This window comes from Leucoraja erinacea, chromosome 1 (assembly GCF_028641065.1).
Source record: "Leucoraja erinacea ecotype New England chromosome 1, Leri_hhj_1, whole genome shotgun sequence".
In the NCBI taxonomy this organism is placed as follows: domain Eukaryota; kingdom Metazoa; phylum Chordata; class Chondrichthyes; order Rajiformes; family Rajidae; genus Leucoraja; species Leucoraja erinaceus.
In genome coordinates this window covers 54,712,254-54,733,994 of record NC_073377.1, presented here as the reverse complement: position 1 = coordinate 54,733,994, position 21,741 = coordinate 54,712,254, and the positions used below count along the sequence as shown (strand labels likewise).

Genomic DNA, 21,741 nt, shown 5'->3' with positions numbered 1-21,741 from the left:
CGCTGTGGTGGATGTTTATATTAACTTTTATGTAGTTGTGTGTCTTGTTGCTTTTTTCTGGTATGACTGTGTGGTAAATCAAATTTCACTGCACCTTAAATGGTACACGTGACAATGAAGGACCATTGGACCATTTCTCCTCAAATTCACTTGGACTATCTCTGACATCTCTCTTCCCTTTTTTGATCTCTCCATCTCCATCACAGTGGACAGACTGTAGATTGACGTCCAGTGCAAACTCACCGACTCCCACAGTTACCATGACTGGCCCTCCTCCCATTAGCCTCTTGCAAGGACATCAGTTACTTTCAATTTCTCCGTCTCTCTCACATCTGATCCCAGAGGATACTTTCCGCTCTGGGACATCCGAGATGTCATCTTTCTTCAGTTAATGTGGTTCCCAACCCTATCTGTTGAGGATGGAGCCCTAAATTGTATCCCCTGTGTCCTGAAGTTCTGCACTTGCCCCCTCCCCCTCCCTCCAGACAGAGCAAGAGATCATCTCGTTCTTGCCTTCCCATCCAAAACATTATCCTCCGATGTTATTGCCGTCTTCGACGCGATCCCTCTGCCAGTCACATCTTCCCGTCTCCACCCGTTTCCACTTTACAAAGTGGTTGCTCCCTCCACAACACCTTGGTTTGCTCATCCCTTTGCACCGAGCCCAGCACCTCCCCATGAATTTTTCCCAGTAATCACAGGCGCTCTCACTTCGATACTCCTACCAAGTGAGGCACACGTTCAAATGCAGTGAGACCAAGCAAAGTATAGGCGACTGTTTAGTTGAACACTTGCACGATGTCCTTCAAGGCCTGCTGGAGTTTCCAGTTGCTAACCAACTTTCCTTTCAATTCCCATGCCGACTTTTCTCTCCACCATTTCCAGAATGACGCCTCGTACACAGATATAGTTATAGACTCACACAGCAGAGATACAGGACTTTTAGCCTAACTCGTCCATGCCGGTCAAGATCCAAATCTAAGCTGATCCCATTTGCCCACTTTGGTTCGCAAGTGTCTTTTAAATATCTCCTCCAGCAGCTCATTTCATATACCCACTACCCTCTGTGATTTCTCCCACCACCCTCATCACCCTGCTCCTTTCCCCTCCTTCGTATGTTTATGTCCCATCCCCAAGTCCTGCATTTCCATTTTATGTCTCCCCTTCACCTTCCAACCATATCCTTTCTTACGGCTTTATAGTTCACACTTCCGTTTCTTTTCCTTGTCTGACAGCCTCTCGCCTCTAGCCTTAGTCACTTACTCCACTCAGCTGCCAATCATTCACCCACTCTCCCACCTGCATCTGCTTATCAATTATAGGCACATAAAGCTGGAGTAACTCAGTGGGACAGGCAGCTTCGCTGGAAAGAAGGAATGGGTGACGTTTCGACTCGAAACGTCACCCAATTAGTGACGTTTCTCTCCAGAGATGCAGCCTGTCCCGCTGAGTTACTCCAGCTTTTTGTGTCTGTTTTCAGTTTAAACCAGCATCTGCAGTTCAATCCTACACATTTCATCAGCTTATCAATTGCCAGGCCTTGTCCCACCCTCACCTCTCCTTTCTAGCTTTTACCTCCTCGACTCGACAAAGGGTCTTGACATGAAACATCTTGTCTATTTCCTCCACAAATGGGTCACGCTAAGGAAGGGCAAGGGGCAGAGGCAGGAACGAGTGAGTACTCCAATGTCGGCACACCTTGCAAATAAGTACTCCTGTTTGAGTACGGAAAGGGGTGACAGTCTGCCCGGGGGTAGCGACAGCGGACGGGCCTCCAGCACAGAGACCGGCCCTGTTGCTCCGAAAGGTAGGAAAAAAAGAAGAGGGCAACAGTAATTGAGGACTATTGTTAGGGGGTCGGATAGGCGATTCTGTGGATGCAGTCGGGAGACCAGGATGGTGGTCTGTCTCCCTGGTGCCAAGGTCTCAGACGTGTCTCAACGCATCCAAGATATCCTGAAATCAGAGGGAGAGGAGCCTGAGGTCGTGGTACATATAGGTACAAATGACATAGGTAAAAAAAGGGAAGAGGTCCTGAAGGGAGGATTTAGGGAGTTGGGAGGAGAGTTAAGGAAAAGGACCAAAAAGGTAACAATCTCAGGATTACTGTCTGTACCACGCGACATTGAGAGTAGGAATGGAGCGAGGTGGAGGATAAATGCGTGGCTGAAAGACTGGTGCAGAGGGCAGGGATTCAAGTTTCTGGATCATTGGGACTTCTTTTGGGGAAGGTGGGACCTGTACAGAAAGGATGGGTTGCACTTGAACTCGAGGGGGACCAATATCCTAGCGGGGAAATTTGCAAAGGCCACTGGGGAGACTTTAAACTAGAATGGTTGGGGCGAGGGACTCAAATAGAGAAAGCTAGTAGACAGAATGGGAGGCAGGAAGCAGAAAAGGGAGGCACTTGGACACAAGAGGAGAAAGAAAAAAAAGGAAATAAACAGAGAAGAAGAGACGGGGGGGGGTTTCTTAAATTTGCATATTTTAATGCTAGGAGCATTATAAGAAAGGTGGATGAGCTTAGAGTCTGGATAGACACCTGGAAGTATGATGTTGTGGCGATCAGTGAAACATGGTTGCAGGGCTGTGATTGGAAACTAAATATTCCAGGATTTTGAGCAAATATGTAAGGAGATTGCAGATATTACTAGTAAGCACAAGGTAGTAATTGTGGGAGATTTCAACTTTCCACACATAGACTGGGAAACACATTCTGTAAATGGGCTGGATGGTTTGGAGTTTGTAAAATGTGTGTAGGATAGTTTTTTGCAGCAATACATAGAGGTACATACTAGGGGAGGGGCAGTGCTGGACCTCCTGTTAGGAAATTAGACGGGACAGGTGGAGGAGGTATGCGTTGGGGAGCACTTTGGGTCCAGTGATCACAATACCATTAGTTTCAATATAATTATGGAGAAGGTCAGAACTGGACCTAGGGTTGAGATTTTTGATTGGAGAAAGGCTAACTTTGATGAGATGCAAGATGATTTAAAAGGAGTGAACTGGGACATTTTGTTTTATTGGAAAGATGTAGAAGAAAAATGGAGGGCATTTAAAGGGGACATTTTAGTACAGAATCTTTATGTTCCCCTGTTTGGTTGAAATAGGAAGGAAACAGTAAAAATTGGAAAGAGCCCTGGTTTTCAAGGGAAATTGGACATCTTGTTCCGAAAAAGAGGGAGATCTACAGTGGAAGTGGTGGTGGCATGTTCGTTGGTATCATTTAAAAATAAATTGGATAGGCATATGGATGAGAAGAGAATGGAGGGTTATGGTATGAGTGCAGGCAGGTGGGACTAAGGGAAAAAAAGTTGTTCGGCATGGACTTGTAGGACCGAGATGGCCTGTTTCCGTGCTGTAATTGTTATATAGTTATATGGTTAAATGTTTTCTGATCTGCTGAGTTCCTCCAGCACATTGTTTTTTGCTTAATGATCGTAACGGTTTAATACACTTGTCTGGAACCATATGCAATTCTTGCTTTGTATGGAATGCATTCTGCACTATTCCCTGTTACTACCTATATTAGCCTGGATATAATATCTTCTTCACAATGAATCAAAACACCAAAAGCTGCATCAATTGAATAAATAAATCATGTTGTGAGTTGGTTACATTTAAGTTTTTGAACAAAGTTCAGTTTCAAAAAAACAGTACTCGATCAATTGCATTGGCTACACACTGCAGACTCCACTTACGGTAGCTTGAATTTGAATGCTATTGGTTCAAACTACAGAAGGTAATCACAGCTGGAAAGAATATGGTTAATTCAATCCTTCAAGCATCATCATATTCCTGGACATTATTTATTGTGCAATACTTCAGAAAATCTCTTCTAAGCTTACTGATCAACATGATGTAGTTGAATTATTATCATGTTACCAGTCCTATAAAAACCCCATTCAAAATGATGGGAAAAAAAAGTAGCAAAGAAAGCAAAAAATAATGAACCCAATGACCCAGTTGACAGAGTAGATATATATGATAACCATGTCCATATCAAATCTCCAGCCACGATTGTCATCTTCAAAATCCAGCCTGTAGGCACCATGAGGGAATTGTCTTCTTGCAACAGGATCTGGACGTCTTCCAAAACCTGTGGGAAAGACAACGTTTATGACATATGGAGTCAGTAGTCTTATACAAATGAGAGCAGTAAATCTGGTACATTAAACAGCAGAGCAGTCTAGGCCTTAAGAGAACAGGCATTTATAAAGCAACAATAAAATTTAAGAACTGATGCCTCTTAGCCAAGTATCAGTGTGCACTCAATAGACCACATGACCTCTTTCTGCGTGATGCCGATTCAATTATTGTTCATTTTCAATCTGTAATGAAAACATTACAGAGCAAAACATTGTTAGAAAGCAGAAACTGCAGGAAACACTCAGTAGAGCAGTCCCCATAATAAAAGGTGAATTTATTATGGGGAACAAGGAAATAGCAGAGGAGTTGAACAGGTACTTTGGATCCATCTTCACTACGGAGGATCTGAAGGAAATCCACATTAGACAGAAAAGGTGTTGGGTAGACTGATGGGACTGAAGGCTGATAAATCCCCAGAGCCTGATGGTCTGCATCCCAGGGTACTTAAGGAAGTGGCTCTAGAAATTGTGGACGCACTGGTGATCATTTTCCAATGTTGTATAGATTCAGGATTAGTTCCTGTGGATTGGAAGGTGGCTAATGTTATCCCACTTTTTAAGAAAGGCGGGAGAGGGAAAACAGGGAACTATAGACCAGTTAGCCTGACATCGGTGGTGGGGAAGATGCTGGAGTCAATCATAAAAGATGAAATAGCGGCACATTTGGATAGCAGTAACAGGATTTACGAATGGGAAATCTTGCTTGACTAAACTTCTAGAATTTTTTGAGGATGTAACTAGGAAAATGGACAAGGGAGAGCCAGTGGATGTAGTGTACCTGGACTTTCTGAAAGCATTTGATAAGGTCCCACATAGGAGATTATTGTGCAAAATTAGTGCACATGGTATTGCTGACTGGATAGAAAATTGGTGGGCAGACAGGAAACAAAGAGTAGGGATTAACGGGTCCCTTTCAGAATGGCAGGCAGTGACTAGTGAGGCTGGGACCGCAGCTATTTACAATATAGATTAATGATTTAGATGAAGGGATTCCAAGAAACATTAGCAAATTTGCAGATGACACAAAGCTGGGTGGCAGTGTGAACTGTGAGGAGGTTGCTATGAGAATGCAGGGTGATTTGGACAGGTTAAGTGAGTGGGCAGATGCATGGCAGATGCAGTTTAATGTGTTGGCATGTTGGCCTCCATAACAAGAGGAGTTGAGTATAGGAGCAAAGAGGCCCTTCTGCAGTTGTACAGGGCCCTAGTGAGATCACACCTGGAGTATTGTGTGCAGTTTTGGTCCCCAAATTTGAGGAAGGACATTCTTGCTATTGAGGGAGTGCAGCATAGGTTTACAAGGTTAATTCCCGGGATGACGGGACTGTCATATGCTGAGAGAATGGAGTGGCTGGGCTTGTATACTCTGGAATTTAGAAGGATGAGAGGGAATCTTATTGAAACATATAAGATTATTAAGGGTTTTGACACGCTAGAGGCAGGAAACATGTTCCCGATGTGGGGGGAGTCCAGAACAAGGGGCCACAGTTTAAGAATAAGGGGTAAGCCATTTAGAACGGAAATGAGGAAACACTTTTTCACCCAGAGAGTTGTGAGTTTGTGGAATTCTCTGCCTCAGAGGCTGGTAGAGGTCGATTCTCTGGATACTTTCAAGAGAGAGCTAGATAGGGCTCTTAAAGATAGCAGAGTCAGGGGATATGGGGAGAAGGTAGGAATGGGGTACTGATTGGGGATTATCAGCCATGATCATATTGAATGGCGGTGCTGGCTCGAAGGGTCGAATGGCCTACTCCTGCACCTATTGCCTATTGTCGATTGCTGAGCATTTCCAGCATTTTCCCTTTTTACTTCAGAGTAACGGGATTTACAGATTTTAAAAAATGCTAGTTAGAAATTTGTTTTAATTATTGTGAACTGAATTAAAAAATCAACAAGTTAAAATTGTTCTTACTACGGCATCCCATGAATTTTGTAATTTCTCTTTGATCATCCCTCTTTAAAATAATACCTGCTATGTCTTGAAGGCCTCTGGGCCCCTACATTTATTTCCCCTCGGGTGCAGCTGCACCATGGGTGTTTCTGGCTGTTGGTCAGGATACAATAGGATGACTGCTAAGACCCAAAGGTCAAGAGAAGGGTTATTTATGGGTGTCTTATTAGAAACTTAGAAAAATAGGTGCAGTAGTAGGCCATTCGGCCCCTTTGAGCTAGCACTGCCATTCAATATGATCAACGCTGATCATCTAAAATCAGTACCCCGTTCCTGCTTTATCCCTATATCCCTCGATTCCCTTAACCCTAAGAGCTATATCTGGCACCCTCTTGAAAACATCCAATGAATTGGTCTCCACTGCCTTCTGTAGCAGAGAATTCAACAGATTCACAACTATATCCCGAAACGGATCATGAAATTCTTACTTGTAGCAGCACAACAAATGTGTAAATATAGTACTCTGTAAACACTATTATAAACAACAACAAAAAACATAGATAGAGATATAGAGAGAGATGGAGATATGGGGAGAGAGAGGGTGGAGAGAGAGAGGGAGAGAGAGAGGGATAGGGAGAGGGGGATAGGGAGAGGGGGAGAGAAAGGGGGGGGGGGAGAGGGGGACAGAACAGACAGACAGACAGACAGACAGACAGACACATAGATAGACTCCTGAACCTGGAAGTTACAGTTTTAGGCTCCCATACCCAATGGCACAGGTGAAATGAGAGCGTGGCCAGGGTACACATATACTGAGGTTTGATTTCAAACATTGGATGTGGTCTGATATGGCCAGCAGGAATGCTGCCCAACCCACCTCCCCTCACTCATCTGATAGATATTAAGCCCTTGGATCACAGATCACAAATAACAAAATCCAATTTCACTGATTCAAATCAACACAAACTTTAAAGTTAATACAATTTCACATCAGAACTGCCTCAGTCATTCGAATGTGTATATTATTCAATATCTACAGAGCACTTCAAAATGTTTATTTTCAAAATATGTTGCAATGATGTAAAATATTTAAGTGCATTTAAAAATGCAGAAATCATTGAAAGACAGCCTATAGAATTTCATGAATCAAATTAGTCGGCAACAAACGCCTGGAGTCTTATGTTCTTCACATAACTTGAGTCACATTAATATAAATTAATTTGCAGGATAAATTACGCTAAAAATGTAATTATTGTGGCCTTGTCAAACATAAGGTTTAGCACTACATGCTACAAATCCCAGTTGTGGAGACACTGGTATCGCTGTTTTGTTGTAGGACATTGATCATTCTTTTTTATTCTGGATTTTACTTCGGAGTCACGTGAGTGACGTCGTGAAGAAGCCCGCCCCAGGACGCATTGCGGCATTACGTTTCAGACATGCAAAGCGGCAGCCGGGAGTCAGGGCTCCCGAAGAAACGAGAAAAAATCTAAGTTTAGGTAAGTACTTACCTTTACTGTTACAGCCCCTTTGCGTCTGCTTGTTTCCCGCAGGGCATGCAAGCGGCCCCCTTGGACTCCGGGAGGAGTTTTCCGTTCGAGGGAGGGGAGGAAAGACGCGACTAGGGAGAGAGAGCGCCGGTGGACCATGAATAGGAGCTGTGCCGGTGCCGGTAAACTCTCCACAGGGGCGACATTGAGAGCGCAGGAAGACGGCGCTAGCACTGCGTTGGGGTCCCCTCAGTCCTCGCTCGCTCGAGAGTACTGTCCAGGTGAGGCAGGCAGGCGGGCGGGAGGAGGCTTCCGACATTTGCGGAGCCGTTAAGGGGACCCACTGTGCAGTGCTGGCGTGGAGTGCGCTGCAGCCCGAGTGCAGGTGAGCAGCAGCCCGAGTGCAGAGAGAGAGAGAGCGAGGACCGCTAATCAGCGCCCCGCTCCCGACTCTGCATCAAGCCCGTCAGCATCAGCTGCGGGCTTGGGGGGGAAATGCTGCACCTGCCCGCTCGACGAAAGGACGTCGTTGGGCAGCAAACAGGGGTGGACCGCTTAGCGGGCGGTCCGCAAACCCGACACCGCGACCGAGCCAGCCCGCTAGCACCTGAGCAGCGGGCTGGATGTGTGTAAAACCCGGCGGTGGAGCTGACATCGGACTGGGACGTCTCTCCACCCAGGAGGGGGAGAGACAGCCGCCTGAGCTGCAGGAGCGGCTCTTGGGCATTGGAAAGGTGAGTTTGCAGTTGTGTTTTATTACAGATTTCAGGAACTCAACGCAAAAAACTCGCAAAGAGAAACTGCCCTGCTCCAACTCTACCAGCGGGGCAGCAACCGGCGGCAGCATCGCTCGCAGAGCGTTTTCGCTATCCCTGAGACCGAGCCAAGCCAGTCTCGCCAGAGCCTACACGGCGGACTGGGAAAGCGGCCAGGAAGCCAAACGGCCGGTCGTCTCCGATTCGTCGGAGGGGGACATGTCTCTACCAAAGCAGAGAGAGACAGCCGCCTGAGCTGCACTTAGCAGCTCCTGGAGGGGAAGGTCCACCGGGAACAGCAGCGCTCCCGGCGAGACAGGACAGGCACCTCCTCCATAGTGTCGTTCAGGCACTGCCCTTTGCTACCCTCATACCACGGGTTGGAGCAGGAGGCTAGCATTGGTGACCAGGGCAGGGCTGGTCTGCAAATGGGGCAGGCGGACAAAAATCGGGAGTATGCATGAGGTGCAGGATCAGGAACAGCTGTTGGGTGTCGTGGACCGCTTCGGTAGCAACCCCACGGGCTGGAGCACCGCCGGAGCCAAAACAATGGCAGCCAGCAAGAATATACAGCACCAGAGAGCTATGAGGCCCTTAAGGGGAATAAGCCTAAAACAGCAAAATCTGGAAGTTGTGGGGGCCCTTATGCGGGCATAAAAACTCAAGCTACAGCGGATCCGAAGGCTCCTGATGTCAGCTATCACAGCCTATGCTTGTTCTGTGGAGATAACGAGATCAACACATGCCACCAGAAAGTGCTGGTATTAAGGTGTACCACGATTCGAACTAAATAATCTCTGAAGGGAAATACAACACCTGCCCTCAATCTCAAAGATGCAGGCTTGAGCAAAGCCCAGCAGCGGAGGCAGACTCACTGCTATTTGGGAGAGATCTGAACAAAAAGCTGAAGGAGATCGAAGAGGTATCAAAAACCTTCGGCATCATGAGGGCAGGCCAAGGGACGAGCAAACCACGACTTTCGATAACCTAACAGCAGCACCTCACGGCATCTACCAGTCTATGTCTAGAATATGGGACTGGTGAAAGCTTGGGGCCGCACTATCCCCAAAGATCTTTTAGATCAGGGCCCGCCGCGGACCCCCTGGAAAATGCGCCCCCCCCCCAACGTCGCCAGCACATCCTCAGAACAAAAGCACTCAGAAAACAGAAAACACAAAACCGCCAATAACCATGGAGGTAGGTGGGTCTGGTTCCTACCAGCATATAGAGCGCTTTCTTGGACTATCTTGGCTTTCATATTAATTCAGTCCACGTAACTATAAGGATGCCAAGAGACAACATAGTTGAATTGGCACAAACAAGCACAAAGTAATGGTCAAACTACCAACTACTCGACAAATAACAGAGTAATTGGGAAAAAATGGTACCATTTCTGTCTACATCATTCAGATGTTAGTATCAAAAACAACATATAGGTTGTCATTGAGCATCTCATGAAGTTACCCACTGAAGTAATATCAGAAAGACAGTGGTGGGGTTACCACTTATACTGGGCATTAATTATCTAAAAAATGTTTGGGTGAATTTTATGAGTTTTAAAGCACTTGCATGTATGGGTATAAATAGACTACACTATGGAGGTGGCCTATATTAACCATATGGCAGCATAAAGTCGGTATCATATGAGAAGTTGGTCAAACCAATTTGGCAATGGTATATCCATAGAGGTATTTGACTATCAACAACTTACCTGCCCGGTAAGCAAAATACAGTGACAGACAACAGGTCACATAATATTAAGGACTACATCAATTAGATGTTTTCATATAAAGTTAACAAAACTATTAAGCTATATGATGCAACAGATATTAATGCATTTCATTGTCGCTGTACTGTACACTGACAATGACAATTAAAATGGAATGTGAAACTGATATCGATTATTTGCATTAACGCTATATCACCAGGTGTTCGGGGATGTCCTATGTATGTCGCGGGGGGAAACCAGACCCTGGGCCAGTGGAATCCTCATTAAAAAATTTCTCTGGGACAGATAGTTCCAGCAGAAAGATCGTCAGCTATATATATTAACTTTTCTGACCTATAGGTCATGTTGTCATTCAAGAATGTATTTATAATATTGATAGACAAATGCGTTCACGCTGCATTGGTGAAATTAATTCTATGTATTTTTCCCTTCTGCCTCACCAATCGAGAACAACGCACAGTACAAAAGGATTCTGCTTCAGGTATTTGATAGTACCTGACGGACTTACGCAGGCCTTGTTTCACTTCACGCCATGACATGGCTGTTGAAACTTGGATGGTGTTTTTCCAGTACCCAGAATTATTAATATCGGAGCCGGGCACAAATCAACTGTGCCATGAGAAATAAGCTCCTGAGCTGCAGATTCTGCGCAAGCCTCTGGGACTGGGATTGTTATACTGAATAATCGACACCATGTCAGCATCCTTTTGAACATCCACTGGACTACAACACTTGTCCAGCATCAAGAGAAGTACTGCAAGGATAAAGGGGAAAACCTACTCATCCGATACAGGTACTACGAACTGGAATTCCTGGAGAACCTTCATCATGATGAAGGATTCGGCTACAGTGCCATCAACACAGCTAGAATTGCCCTGCCTGTTCTTTTTCAAAACAGCTACAGGACAACAGGCCATGGGGTCACTGGCTGGTGGTAAATTTGAAGGGTATTAAAACTCTAAACCCCTAGACTAGGTACACCTATATATGGGATGTCACAGTGGTTAACCACACTTCAGGGGAACCCACAAGCCAGAGTCCTAAACCTGAACCTTCTATGCACTAAAAACATATGTTAAAGGCACATGGAGCAGCACAGAGTGTCCAGTCACTACTCCTATTTTCAACTAGACACCATGCTCACAGCTTCAGACCAGATCTCTATCATTTGTTCAGGGAATGGTCAAACCAGACCAGGAACACCTTATCCAGTCATAAAGAAACGGGCTACCCGCCAGAAAACACGGTATGTGCCAAGACCCTATTACCTTACATAGACACAACCTAATTATGCGAGGGAGATGAAAAGCCTTGTGGGTTGGTCACAAAACACCTTGTGGTCGGGTAACAAGCCTTTTTTGAAATGGCTCAAGCAGGTTAAAGCTCCTGGGATAAAACTAACATGTATAAAGTTGTCATCCCACAGGAGAAGCTTCCACGTCAACGGCAAAAGAATGGACGTGCCTGTAAACCACATCCTGGCTACAGCAGAATAGTGGGGGTAAAACGTTCAGAGAAATAAATTTATTATAAACTGTTGACAAAACCTGTTTTTATTTGCAGGAAAATTCCAATCTGCAAATATTCAAATTAGCCAAGGGGAGCATTTAAAATTCTTCAGTGTTATTGTAAAATACCATTGGTTTTTTCTATAAACAGAATCATTGGTTGATTATGATAACACGCTTCCTCCCTCAAAGGCTTCGGCAGCGAGTGATATAAGCTGTTACACGGTTTGAAATCACAGAGCTTTGAAATCTTCACGAAGTCACTCACGTGACTCCGAAGTAAAATAGTAAGATTAAACGAGAACTTACCAGTTTGAAGTTTGATCTGTATTTTATGAGGAGTTACGATGAGGGATTACGTGCCCTCCGCTCCCACCCTCATTACATGGATCAAACTGATAATTGATGTCTCTTTATTCTTTACTATGTTACTTCAAATACGTGTCTGTCTGTGATTCCACACCGCTGCTTTGAAGTTATGCCGCAATGCGTCCTGGGGCGGGCTTCTTCACGTAATCCCTCATCGTAACTCCTCATAAATACAGATCAAACTTCAAACTGGTAAGTTCTCGTTTAATCTTACTATTTTAATTCATGTATTGTGTTTTTTTAATATATAATTTATGGTGCTTTTATAAGTGATATACTAAGATTTTCACAATACACAATACAATTTATTTGTCACTTGAACCTCACAGAGGCTCAAATGAAATGTTGTTTCTGCAGTCATACACACAAGAAAAAAAGACCCAAGACACAACACAATTTACACAGACATCCATCACAGCGCATCTCCTCCTCGCTGTGATGGAAGGCAAAAAACGTATCTCTCCCCTGCACTCCCCATTCCCCTCCCGATGTTAAAGTCAAAGCCCCCGGCGGGCGATGGCAATTGTCCCGCGGCCATTAAAGCCACGCTGGGTGATGCAAGGCCACACTCCGAGTCTTGTTGTTGGAGCCCCCGGCGGGCGCTAGCAAAGTCCCGCAGCCATTCCAAGCCACGCCGGGCGATGTCAGGCCCCGCTCCAGGTACTCCTCGACCCCGCGACTCGGGCGGGAGAAGTCGCCGCTGCAGAAGCCCCGAAAAGCGGTCTCCCAGCAGGGACTCGCGGGCTCCCGATGTTACCGTCTACCAGACCTGCGGTAAGCCTTCGAATCCCCGGGGTCGGGTCGCAGCAGCGCGCCACCATCGCCTCTCCCGCTCCGGACTCGGCCAGCTGGTGAGTAGCTCCGCAGCTCCGCGACGGGAGCCCCAGGACGTTCCTGCTGGTGGCCGCTCCACGTTGCCAGGCCCCAACGACACGGAGACTCGACAGGGAAAAGGTCAGGTTCTCCGTGCAGGGGATAGATTTAAAAAAGTTTCCCCCTCCCATCCCCCACACACATACACACACATACACATAAAAATATATAATAAAAACTACATTCAAACGGGACAAAAAAATAACAAAAAGACAGACGGACTGCAGTAATGTTGTCCCTTGTCTGGACCTTGAGTCCAAAATAACGTTTATGATTATTTATTATTATGTGGGATAAAAGCATCTTCTAGCTATGTGCTGAAGAAGAGGCCAGAGATTATTATGTGGATTAACAAGGTTGTATTTTAAGCACCACAATATAATCTTCCTGGAGATTACAACGTGGTAGTTCCTAGTTGATGAAAAGAGCCTTTGAATTGTGATGCATGAGATTTATTTATTGCCGACTTCAGCACCACCATTGACTTAAACCCGTGATAAAATGTCTATAAAAAAAAGACAGACAAAACTGAAACAAGCAACCAACCAACAGTGGCAATAACATTTACAAAGTAGACTGCTCCAACTTGCTGAGGCATTTTAAACAGCACTTCCCATACACACATTCTCTCCCCAAAAAAGACAAATGGAAGAAAGGTGTAACAACAAGATCTCCTGCACGTCATAGAAACATAGAAAATAGGTGCAGGAGTAGGCCATTTGGCCCTTCGAGCCTGCCACCGCCATTCAATATGATCATGGCAGATCATCCAACAACCTTCGACTCAGTATCCCGTACTTGCCTTCTCTCCATACCCCCTGATCCCTTTAGCCACAAGGGCCACATCTAACTCCCTCTTAAATATAGCCATGTGGTTGTTACATGGAAAAGTATTCCCTCTTTACCATTTCTGTTAGAGACAACCAAATAACTCAAAGATAGACACAAAATTCTGGAGTAACTCAGCGGGACAGGCAGCCTCTTCTTCAGACTGAAAGTCATGGGAAAGGGAAACAAGAGATATAGACCATGATGTAGAGAGGTATAGAACAAATGAATGAAAGATATGCCAAAAAGTAACAATGATAAAGGAAACAGTTCATTGTTAGCTGTAGCTAGATGAGAGTGAAAGCTGGAGTGACGGGTGGTGGAGGGATGGAGAGAGAGGGAAATGTAGGGGTTACTTGAAATTGGAAAAATCAATATTCATACCGCTGGGTTGTAAGCTGCCCAAGCGAAATATGAAATGCTGTTCCTCCAATTTGCATTTAGCCTCACTCTGACAATGGAGGAGGCCAAGGACAGGAAGGTCAGTGTGGGAATGGGAAGGAAAATTAAAGTGTTTAGCATCTGGGAGATCAGGTAGGCCCAGGCGCACTAAGGTGTTCAGCGAAACGATCGCCCAGACTACGATGGTCTCTCCGATGTATAAGAGTCCACATCTTGAACAAGGGATACAATAGGTGAGGTTGGAGGAGGTACAAGTGAACCTCTGCAAAACCTGAAAGGATTGTCGGGGTCACTGGACAGACTCGAGGGAGGAGGTATAGGGACAGGTGTTACATCTCCTGAGGTTACAGGGGAAGGTCTCTGGGGAGGTGGTGGTTTGGGTGGGAAGGGATGAGATACCAGGGAGTTGCATAGGGAATGGTCTCTGCAGAAGTCGGAAAGGGGTGGAGATGGAAAGATGTGGCAAGTGGTGGGATCCCGTTGGAAATATTGGGGGAATTATGTTTTGTATGCGACGGCTGATGGGGTGAAAGGAAAGGACTAGGTGGACTATGTCCCTGTTGCGACTATGGAGGAGGGAACAAGGGCGAGCTGCGGGGTACCAAGGAGACACGTGTGAGGGCCTCATCTATGATGAAAGAGGCGAACCCCCGTTCCCTAAAGAATGAGGACATCTCAGATGTCCTGATTTGGAACACCTCATCTTGGGCACAGATGTGGAATAGACAGAGGAATTGGGAGTAGGGGATAGAGTCTTTGCAGGAAGCAACGTGGGAAGAAGAACCAAATAATTGACCACCCTAACCATTCATTCCATCTACACGGTGACGCGGTGGTAGGACTGCTGCCTCGCAGCACCAGAGACCTGGGTTTGATCTTGACCACAGGTGCTGTTTGTAAATGTTCCCTGTGGATTTTCTCTGGGTGTTCTGGTTTCCTCCCACATTTCAAAGAAGTGCAAGTTTATAGCTTAATTGGCTTCTGTAAATTGCCCCTAGTGTGTAGGATGCAAAGTGGTATAACATAGAACTAGTATATGGGTGATTAATGGTGGTGATGACTCAGTGGGCCTAAGGGCATATGCTCTATCTCTAAATTAAACTAAACTAATGAAGTTTAAACTAAACTAAACCTTCAAGTGGCTGTAATGGTGTACTATCTATTAAATACGTGGCAGGTTGCTGCTCAGTCTAGTCTGACAGTTTCTCCCAAACTTGTTATGCCTACCACCATGGGCAATGTCCAAGTAATACACCAGCCTGACTCATATAATGAAGGTGCTCCCACTGTGCTGTTTGGACCACAATTTTTGCATTTAGACCAAATGACATTGAAAGATGAAATACTTTGAGGTGTCAAGGTGGTGTAATTCAAGATGGCAGCACATTATAGTAATCAGGATTACTGAGAGTCTGAATACGGTATTTTCACCACAGACACTACTTTCCAAATCAATGAATTTCAAAGGAAAATTGAATAATTTGCAAATGCAACTTTTTAATTCAAAAGAGCAGAATTGAATTAGTTCCGTCACCTACTGCCACCTCAATGAAACCATTCATTTAGACATCACTTTCAGTGCTCCAGCTTTTTATTTTCATGGAACAGTGGATTTGCCGATAAATTTGATTGTACTTTTTGGAATTTGGTTTTGACAATAATTATGATAGACAAAATCCAAGTATGAATTGGTATTTAAACAAGATATTCCTTGGAGTTTACTCAACTATCCCCACTGAAGCAACATCCTTCTTTCTTTCAATGACTTTCTTCACTTCATTATCTCAGGCATGAGAAAAATCTGGCACCTCCAGTCATTTTAACCAACAGCCAGTTCACCATCAGTGAGTGACACTCTTTATGCAACTGAAAATGGTGTTTAAAACATCATTTAGTACCAAATGTTTTATTGGACTACCACTTTCCACAGTGACTTAATTATTTCTGAGTAGTCAAAAGGCTTTGGAGATGAGCTTCTTGGTGACCTGATACCTAAAAATAATCAACTTAGAGAGCATCTGTAAAAATCTGAAGAAGGGTATCGACCTGAAACGTCACCCATTCCTTCTCTCCAGAGAGGCTGCCTGTCCAGCTGAGTTACTCCAGCATTTTGTGTCTATCTTCTCCATATAAGCTGCCTGACCCGCTCCAGCAGTTTGTGCTTTACGCCAGATTCTAGTATCAGCAATTCCTTGTGTCTGGCATAATTTCATGTTGTCTTATGGACACGATGGATGTCTACGTTAACCTAAATCTTTTCCTCAGTACCAGAGGACCATTAGGTGGGCTACTCCAAGAGCATTTTAAGTCTACCCATACTTCACACCAAGAGACATTGTATTGAATTTGACATTTTATGGATAAATGCAGTACCATGGTAAACACTTAAGACTACTGCATTTCATGTAAACATGTTTTTTTGTTATTGTTGAAGGGTTTAAAATTGCAACAGAATTGCAGCCTTTATATATTCTAGATTACCTGCAATCAATTCACTGAAAAAATAAAAATAAATAAGCCACAAGATCATGTTTTTCACTCTTGGTCTCCTTTATTTGCTCGATAATGACTTCTCCTTCCAACCATCATGTTTTTGACACAAACACAGATTACCATGCTTGTAGTGAGTAACCGAATCTAATTAGCCCATTATGGTAGGTTCACAGGTCATTAGCTTGGAGCTTACTGTCATAAAATGTGTGAGATTTGTTCTTTCTTAGTTAAACTGTGACACACAATTATCACAAGTTTAGTAACATAAAGATAGCGATCAAATCGTCCTACGAAAATAAACTTTTTTTGTGACTTCTATGTATTAGGGCTCTGTGGGCTAAGAATATGAATAAGTTTGGAGGAAATATCACAAGGGCCCAAATTATCTGGAGTGTTATCAGGCAATTGAACCATCCTTCAAACAACTATAGTGCAGTCCTGTGCTACTATCTACGTCATTGGAGATCCTCGGACTATTTTTGATCGGACTTTACTGGCACCAAATGTTAGTTATTCTCTTTATCATGTATCTGTCCACTGTGGATGGCTTGAATGTAATTAAGTATTGTCTTTCCACTGACTGGTTAGCACGCAACAAAAGTTTTTCCACTGGACAATAAACTAAACACTACTAAACAAAGGTTCCTTTATTGGTGTGTACACCAACCAGCCTGGTTTCTGATTTTAACTGTCGATTTAAAATGCTAAAAGAATGACTCAACAATAACAACTTGATTTATATTGTCTTTTTAAAATACTAAAATGGCCCAAGGCATTTCTGAGGGTTCTAAAAGACAATCTGAACTGAGACACATAAGTATATAATAAAGCAAATGACCGAAAGGTTGATCTAAGTGGCAAGTGGTTGAAAGGAGGACAGTACAGAAATATCATTTTACGCATGATCACCAGGTGCAAGGATAACTTTTTCCCAACAACCATCAGGCTCTTGAACACTACACAACACTGACCTCAACTATGAAACATGGACTATCTTTGGTTGCACTAAGAACTTCAGGAAATCTTTCTACTGGTTATTACTTTTGTGTTTTTTTTGGGTTATTATACACTATCTATGTGTATTGTGTTTATGGGCCAGTTATGTGGCTGCAAATAAACATTTCATTGTTCCATTGTTCCATTGACAGTACATGTGGCAATTAAACACTCTTGAAATCACTGTGTGGCAGTGGCAGAGAGAGCAAATATGTATGAGTGGGTGCCAATCAAGTGGGTGACCTTGCTCTGGATGTTAAGCTTGTTGAGTGTAATAGACAATAGGCAATAGGTGCAGGAGTAGGCCATTCGGCCCTTTGAGCCAGCTCCGCAATTCACTGTGATCATGGCTGTGATCAATCAGTACCCCGTTCCTGCCTTCTCCCCGTATCCATTGGCTCCGCTATCTTTATGAGATCTATCTAACTCTCTCTTAAAAGCCATCCATAGAATTGACAAGCCCAGTCGCACCATTCTTTCAACATATGACAATCCCGCCATCCCGGGATTTAACTTTGTGAACCTACGCTGTACTCCCTCAATAGCAAGAATGTCCTTCCACAAATTTGGAGACCAAAACTGCGCTCAATACTCCAGGTGTGGTCTCACTGGGGCCCTGTACAACTGTAGAAGGACCTCTTTGCTCCTGTACTCAACTCTTGTTATGAAGGCCAACATGCCATCAGCTTTCTTTACTGCCTGCTGTACCTGCATGCTTACTTTCAGTGACTGGTGAACAAGGACACCCAGATCAAGTTGTACTTCCCCTTTCCTCACATGACACCATTCAGATAATAATCTGCCTTCCTGTTCTTGCCACCAAAGTGGATAACCTCACATTTATCCACATTAAACTGCATCTGCCCACTCACCCAACCTGTCCAAGTCACCCTGCATCCTCATAACATCCTCCTCAAAGTTCACACTGCCACCCAGCTTTGTGTCATCTGCAAATTTGCTAATGTTATTCTTAATCCCTTCATCTAAATCATTAATGTATATTGCAAATAGCTGTGGTACCCTACCCCCAATACCATGTGCTCTAATTCTGCCCACTAATCTCCCATGTGGGATCTTATCAAAGCCTTTCTGAAAGTCCAGGTACACTACATCCACTGGCTCTCCCATGTCCATTTTCCAAGTTACATCCTCAAATGATCCAGAAGATTAGTCAAGCATGATTTCCCCTTTGTATATCCATGTTGACTCAGTACAATCCTGTTACTGCTATCCAAATCTACTGCTATTTCATCTTTTATAATTGACCAGCATCTTCCCCACCACCGATGTCAGACTAACTGGTTTATAATTCCCTGTTTTCTCATCAGGCCCTGGAGATTTATCAGCCTCCAGTCCCATCAGTCTACCCAACACCATTTCCTGCCTAATGTGAATTTCCTTCACTTCCTCCGTCATCCGAGGTCCTCTGGCCACTAGTACATCTGGGAGATTGATTGTGTCTTCCGTAGTGAAGACAGATCCAAAGTACCTGTTCAACTCGTCTGCCATTTCCTTGTTCCCCATAATAAATGCAGTCACCCGTGCAAGTGGGAAGTATTTTCCATCATCCTGTTTTACGCCTTGTAGATGGTGGAATGGATTTGAGGATTCTGGAGTGGAATTATTGGGTTAGTCCAGCCTCTTAACTACTCTTGTAGCTACAGAAGCCCAGTCCTGTATGTCTCTGGTCAATGGTGTCGATGGTAGGGTATTAAAAGTCAGGAGAGTTTGAGTTAGTTTTGTGTTTAATTGTCATATGTGGAGAAACAGAACAGTGAAATTCTTATTTGCAGCAGCAAGACAGGTTTGTAATCACAGTATTCACTAGATAATATAATGAACAAGAAGAATTGCAATAATTTAAAAAACCCAATATAGTGCAAAAACAAACCAATGCCTAAAGTCCCCAGTACAACCAAAGCAGTTTGTATTTCATAAGTTATAAGGTCATATGACCTTATAGGGGTCAAAGTACCTGTTCAACAAATAAATAGGGGTAGAATTATGCAATTTGGCCCATCAAGTCAATCATGGGTGATCTATCCCTCCCTCCTAACCCCATTCTCCTGCCTTCTCCCCATAATCTCTGATACCTATTTCTGCCTTACAAATATCTACTGATGGCCTCCTCAACCTTCTAATGCAAGGAATTCCACAGATTCACCACCCTCTGACTAAATAAATTTCTCATCTCCTTCGTAAAATGTCCAATTCTGAGGCTATCTAGTCCTGGACTCTCCCATGAGTGGAAATTACTTCTTCAGAGAATTCAAGCAAATTTGTCAGGCAAGACCTCCTCTTCACAAACCCATGCTGACTCCGGCCTAGTGCAAAGTTTTGTTGTAGTTTATAGTGTTCAATAGTCTGGTGGTTGTTTGGAAGAAGCTGTTCATGGACCTGGATGTTAATTTTCAGACCCCTATACCTTCTTCATAGAATGGTAACAAAGTTAAATGTTTGAGATAATAATTACAACATTTTCTTTTCAATGTCTTTATTTTCTGATGAATTGTGAAACAACTGAATGCTGTGTCATTGTGGAACAATTAAAACGGGTGATGGTCTCAAACCCCAAATTAAAGAATCACAAATCCCTCATATGATTACGGGGCTAGAGGAGATAGAGTGACAAGGTGAGACCACAGTCTGATAGAACTTGAACATTTAAAAATAGTATTTAACTGGGAGTCCGTTTTTGTCAGAGAGCATGGGGTGCCAAGTAAGATAAAGGCTGCAGTGTTTTGGATGACCTTAAGCCTATGGGCCTAGGCCAATTAAGGGCAGTTAGGAGTGTGAAAACTACTTGTGACAATGACACAGATGAAGTTTTCAGTTGACATAAGGGCAACATCTGTTGGTTATAGATGTTAAATTACTGATGGAATGATGTGATCTGAAGCAACACCAAATATGCAAATTGTGCCGTTCAGCTTCACACAAAGTTCATGGAAGGGAATAGTTAAGATTGCTGCAAAATGGTCTGCAGTAAATATAGCATTTGTGGAAGTGTTTTCATTATTAAAATTTGAATGTATCTTCACTTTTTCCGGAAAAAGTATATATTTTACTTTATTTTCATTAACTCAATAAAACAGAATTTTCCTGATTTATTATATTAAATCTTAATGTGGTCATATGCATGGTGTTGCATTGCAATACACGTCTGTAGTCAACAACTTGTTTATTTGATCTAAAAATCACAACATAAAAACCATTATGAACATTTTTTCTTGATTAGGACCTATGTTGCTTCTTTTCATTCCTTAATTTTCCAAAATAAATGTTCAGTAACTGGATCTAAACTGTGCTTAGAAAACCCAGTTGTTTGTGCAGAAAATGTTGAGACATTGAAGCATTTCCTTACCCCCTAAGACTTTGATCAGTCTCCTGCAGCTAGGCAATGGCCACTTTGCACAGCTTGCTTTTTGAAAGCTTTGTCTTCTGACTAAATACTCCTCAGAGAATAAACTTTTCATAGTGGTGTTCAATTCTATAAGCAGAAAAGAAGAAAGGATATTAGAAGTTGTTGTTAATTAAAACTTATGTATGTTTGCATGTCAGTCTCTGAAGTAAAAAGAGTGTTAATTAAAATGTCACCAAATCCTCAGCTTCGTTTTGCTGTTGTGGAGAACTGAGCAATGAAGGAAAGCCACATCCAAAATGATAGAAAGGGAAAAATTGAAGGGAATTTCATCAAAGCTGTTGTCTAGCTTTGCACCATATTTGTGATGGAATGGAGAAGGTTGGTGAATTTGCTTCAGCTCCTAACGTCAGAGATGGCCAAGGCAACAAGCAGCTGACTGTTGAGAATCTCAAGGTCAATCTGCAGTTTGGCCTAATTAGTAGACAGCAGCTGTGGTTGTGATGGGACATGGCAGTAGAAGTTGACGCCATGAGTAACTGAAAAGAATTTGGCCATAGTTCATATTCCCAGTATGAACATGACTTTTGCTGAAGTTTTGCTGACCGTGTCAATGAATTTGCCGATAGACAAGATGGGACAACAATACCTTCATTGTTAAATAGTCTGCTGGCCCTCATGCAGGATCATACAGGAAGAATGATCAGGTTGGATTGGTGACTATGCAACCATATAAAACAGTAATCAGGCATTTCATGTGGGGGACGAAGAAGTCAATTTCATTGAAAGAAACAAAAAATTTAAAGTCGCTGCTGATTTGGTTGCAGAAGGTTTTCATTGGCATACCACACTCACAGTGGCTTAAATGTGTCTTTAAATGTAAAGGATAATAAATGTT

The 21,741-nt window shown here is 43.5% G+C and overlaps 1 protein-coding gene across 8 annotated transcripts in view; it reads right to left on the bottom strand.

Annotated features, from left to right (window-relative positions):
* Positions 1-3,581: 3,581 nt before the first annotated feature.
* rnf180a (ring finger protein 180a) overlaps positions 3,582-21,741 on the bottom strand; it is a 141,735-nt gene continuing 123,575 nt past the window's right edge. For 7 of the 8 annotated variants that reach the window (XM_055634933.1, XM_055634922.1, XM_055634919.1 and 4 more), the window contains 2 exons: positions 20,847-20,972; positions 3,582-4,099 (listed from right to left, as the gene is read on the bottom strand). In XM_055634933.1, coding sequence (XP_055490908.1) covers positions 3,906-4,099; positions 20,847-20,972 — 320 coding nt within the window. In that variant the 3' untranslated portion in view covers positions 3,582-3,905. The remainder of the gene's footprint in view (positions 4,100-20,846; positions 20,973-21,741) is intronic. The other variant, XM_055634960.1, reaches the window with a different exon arrangement.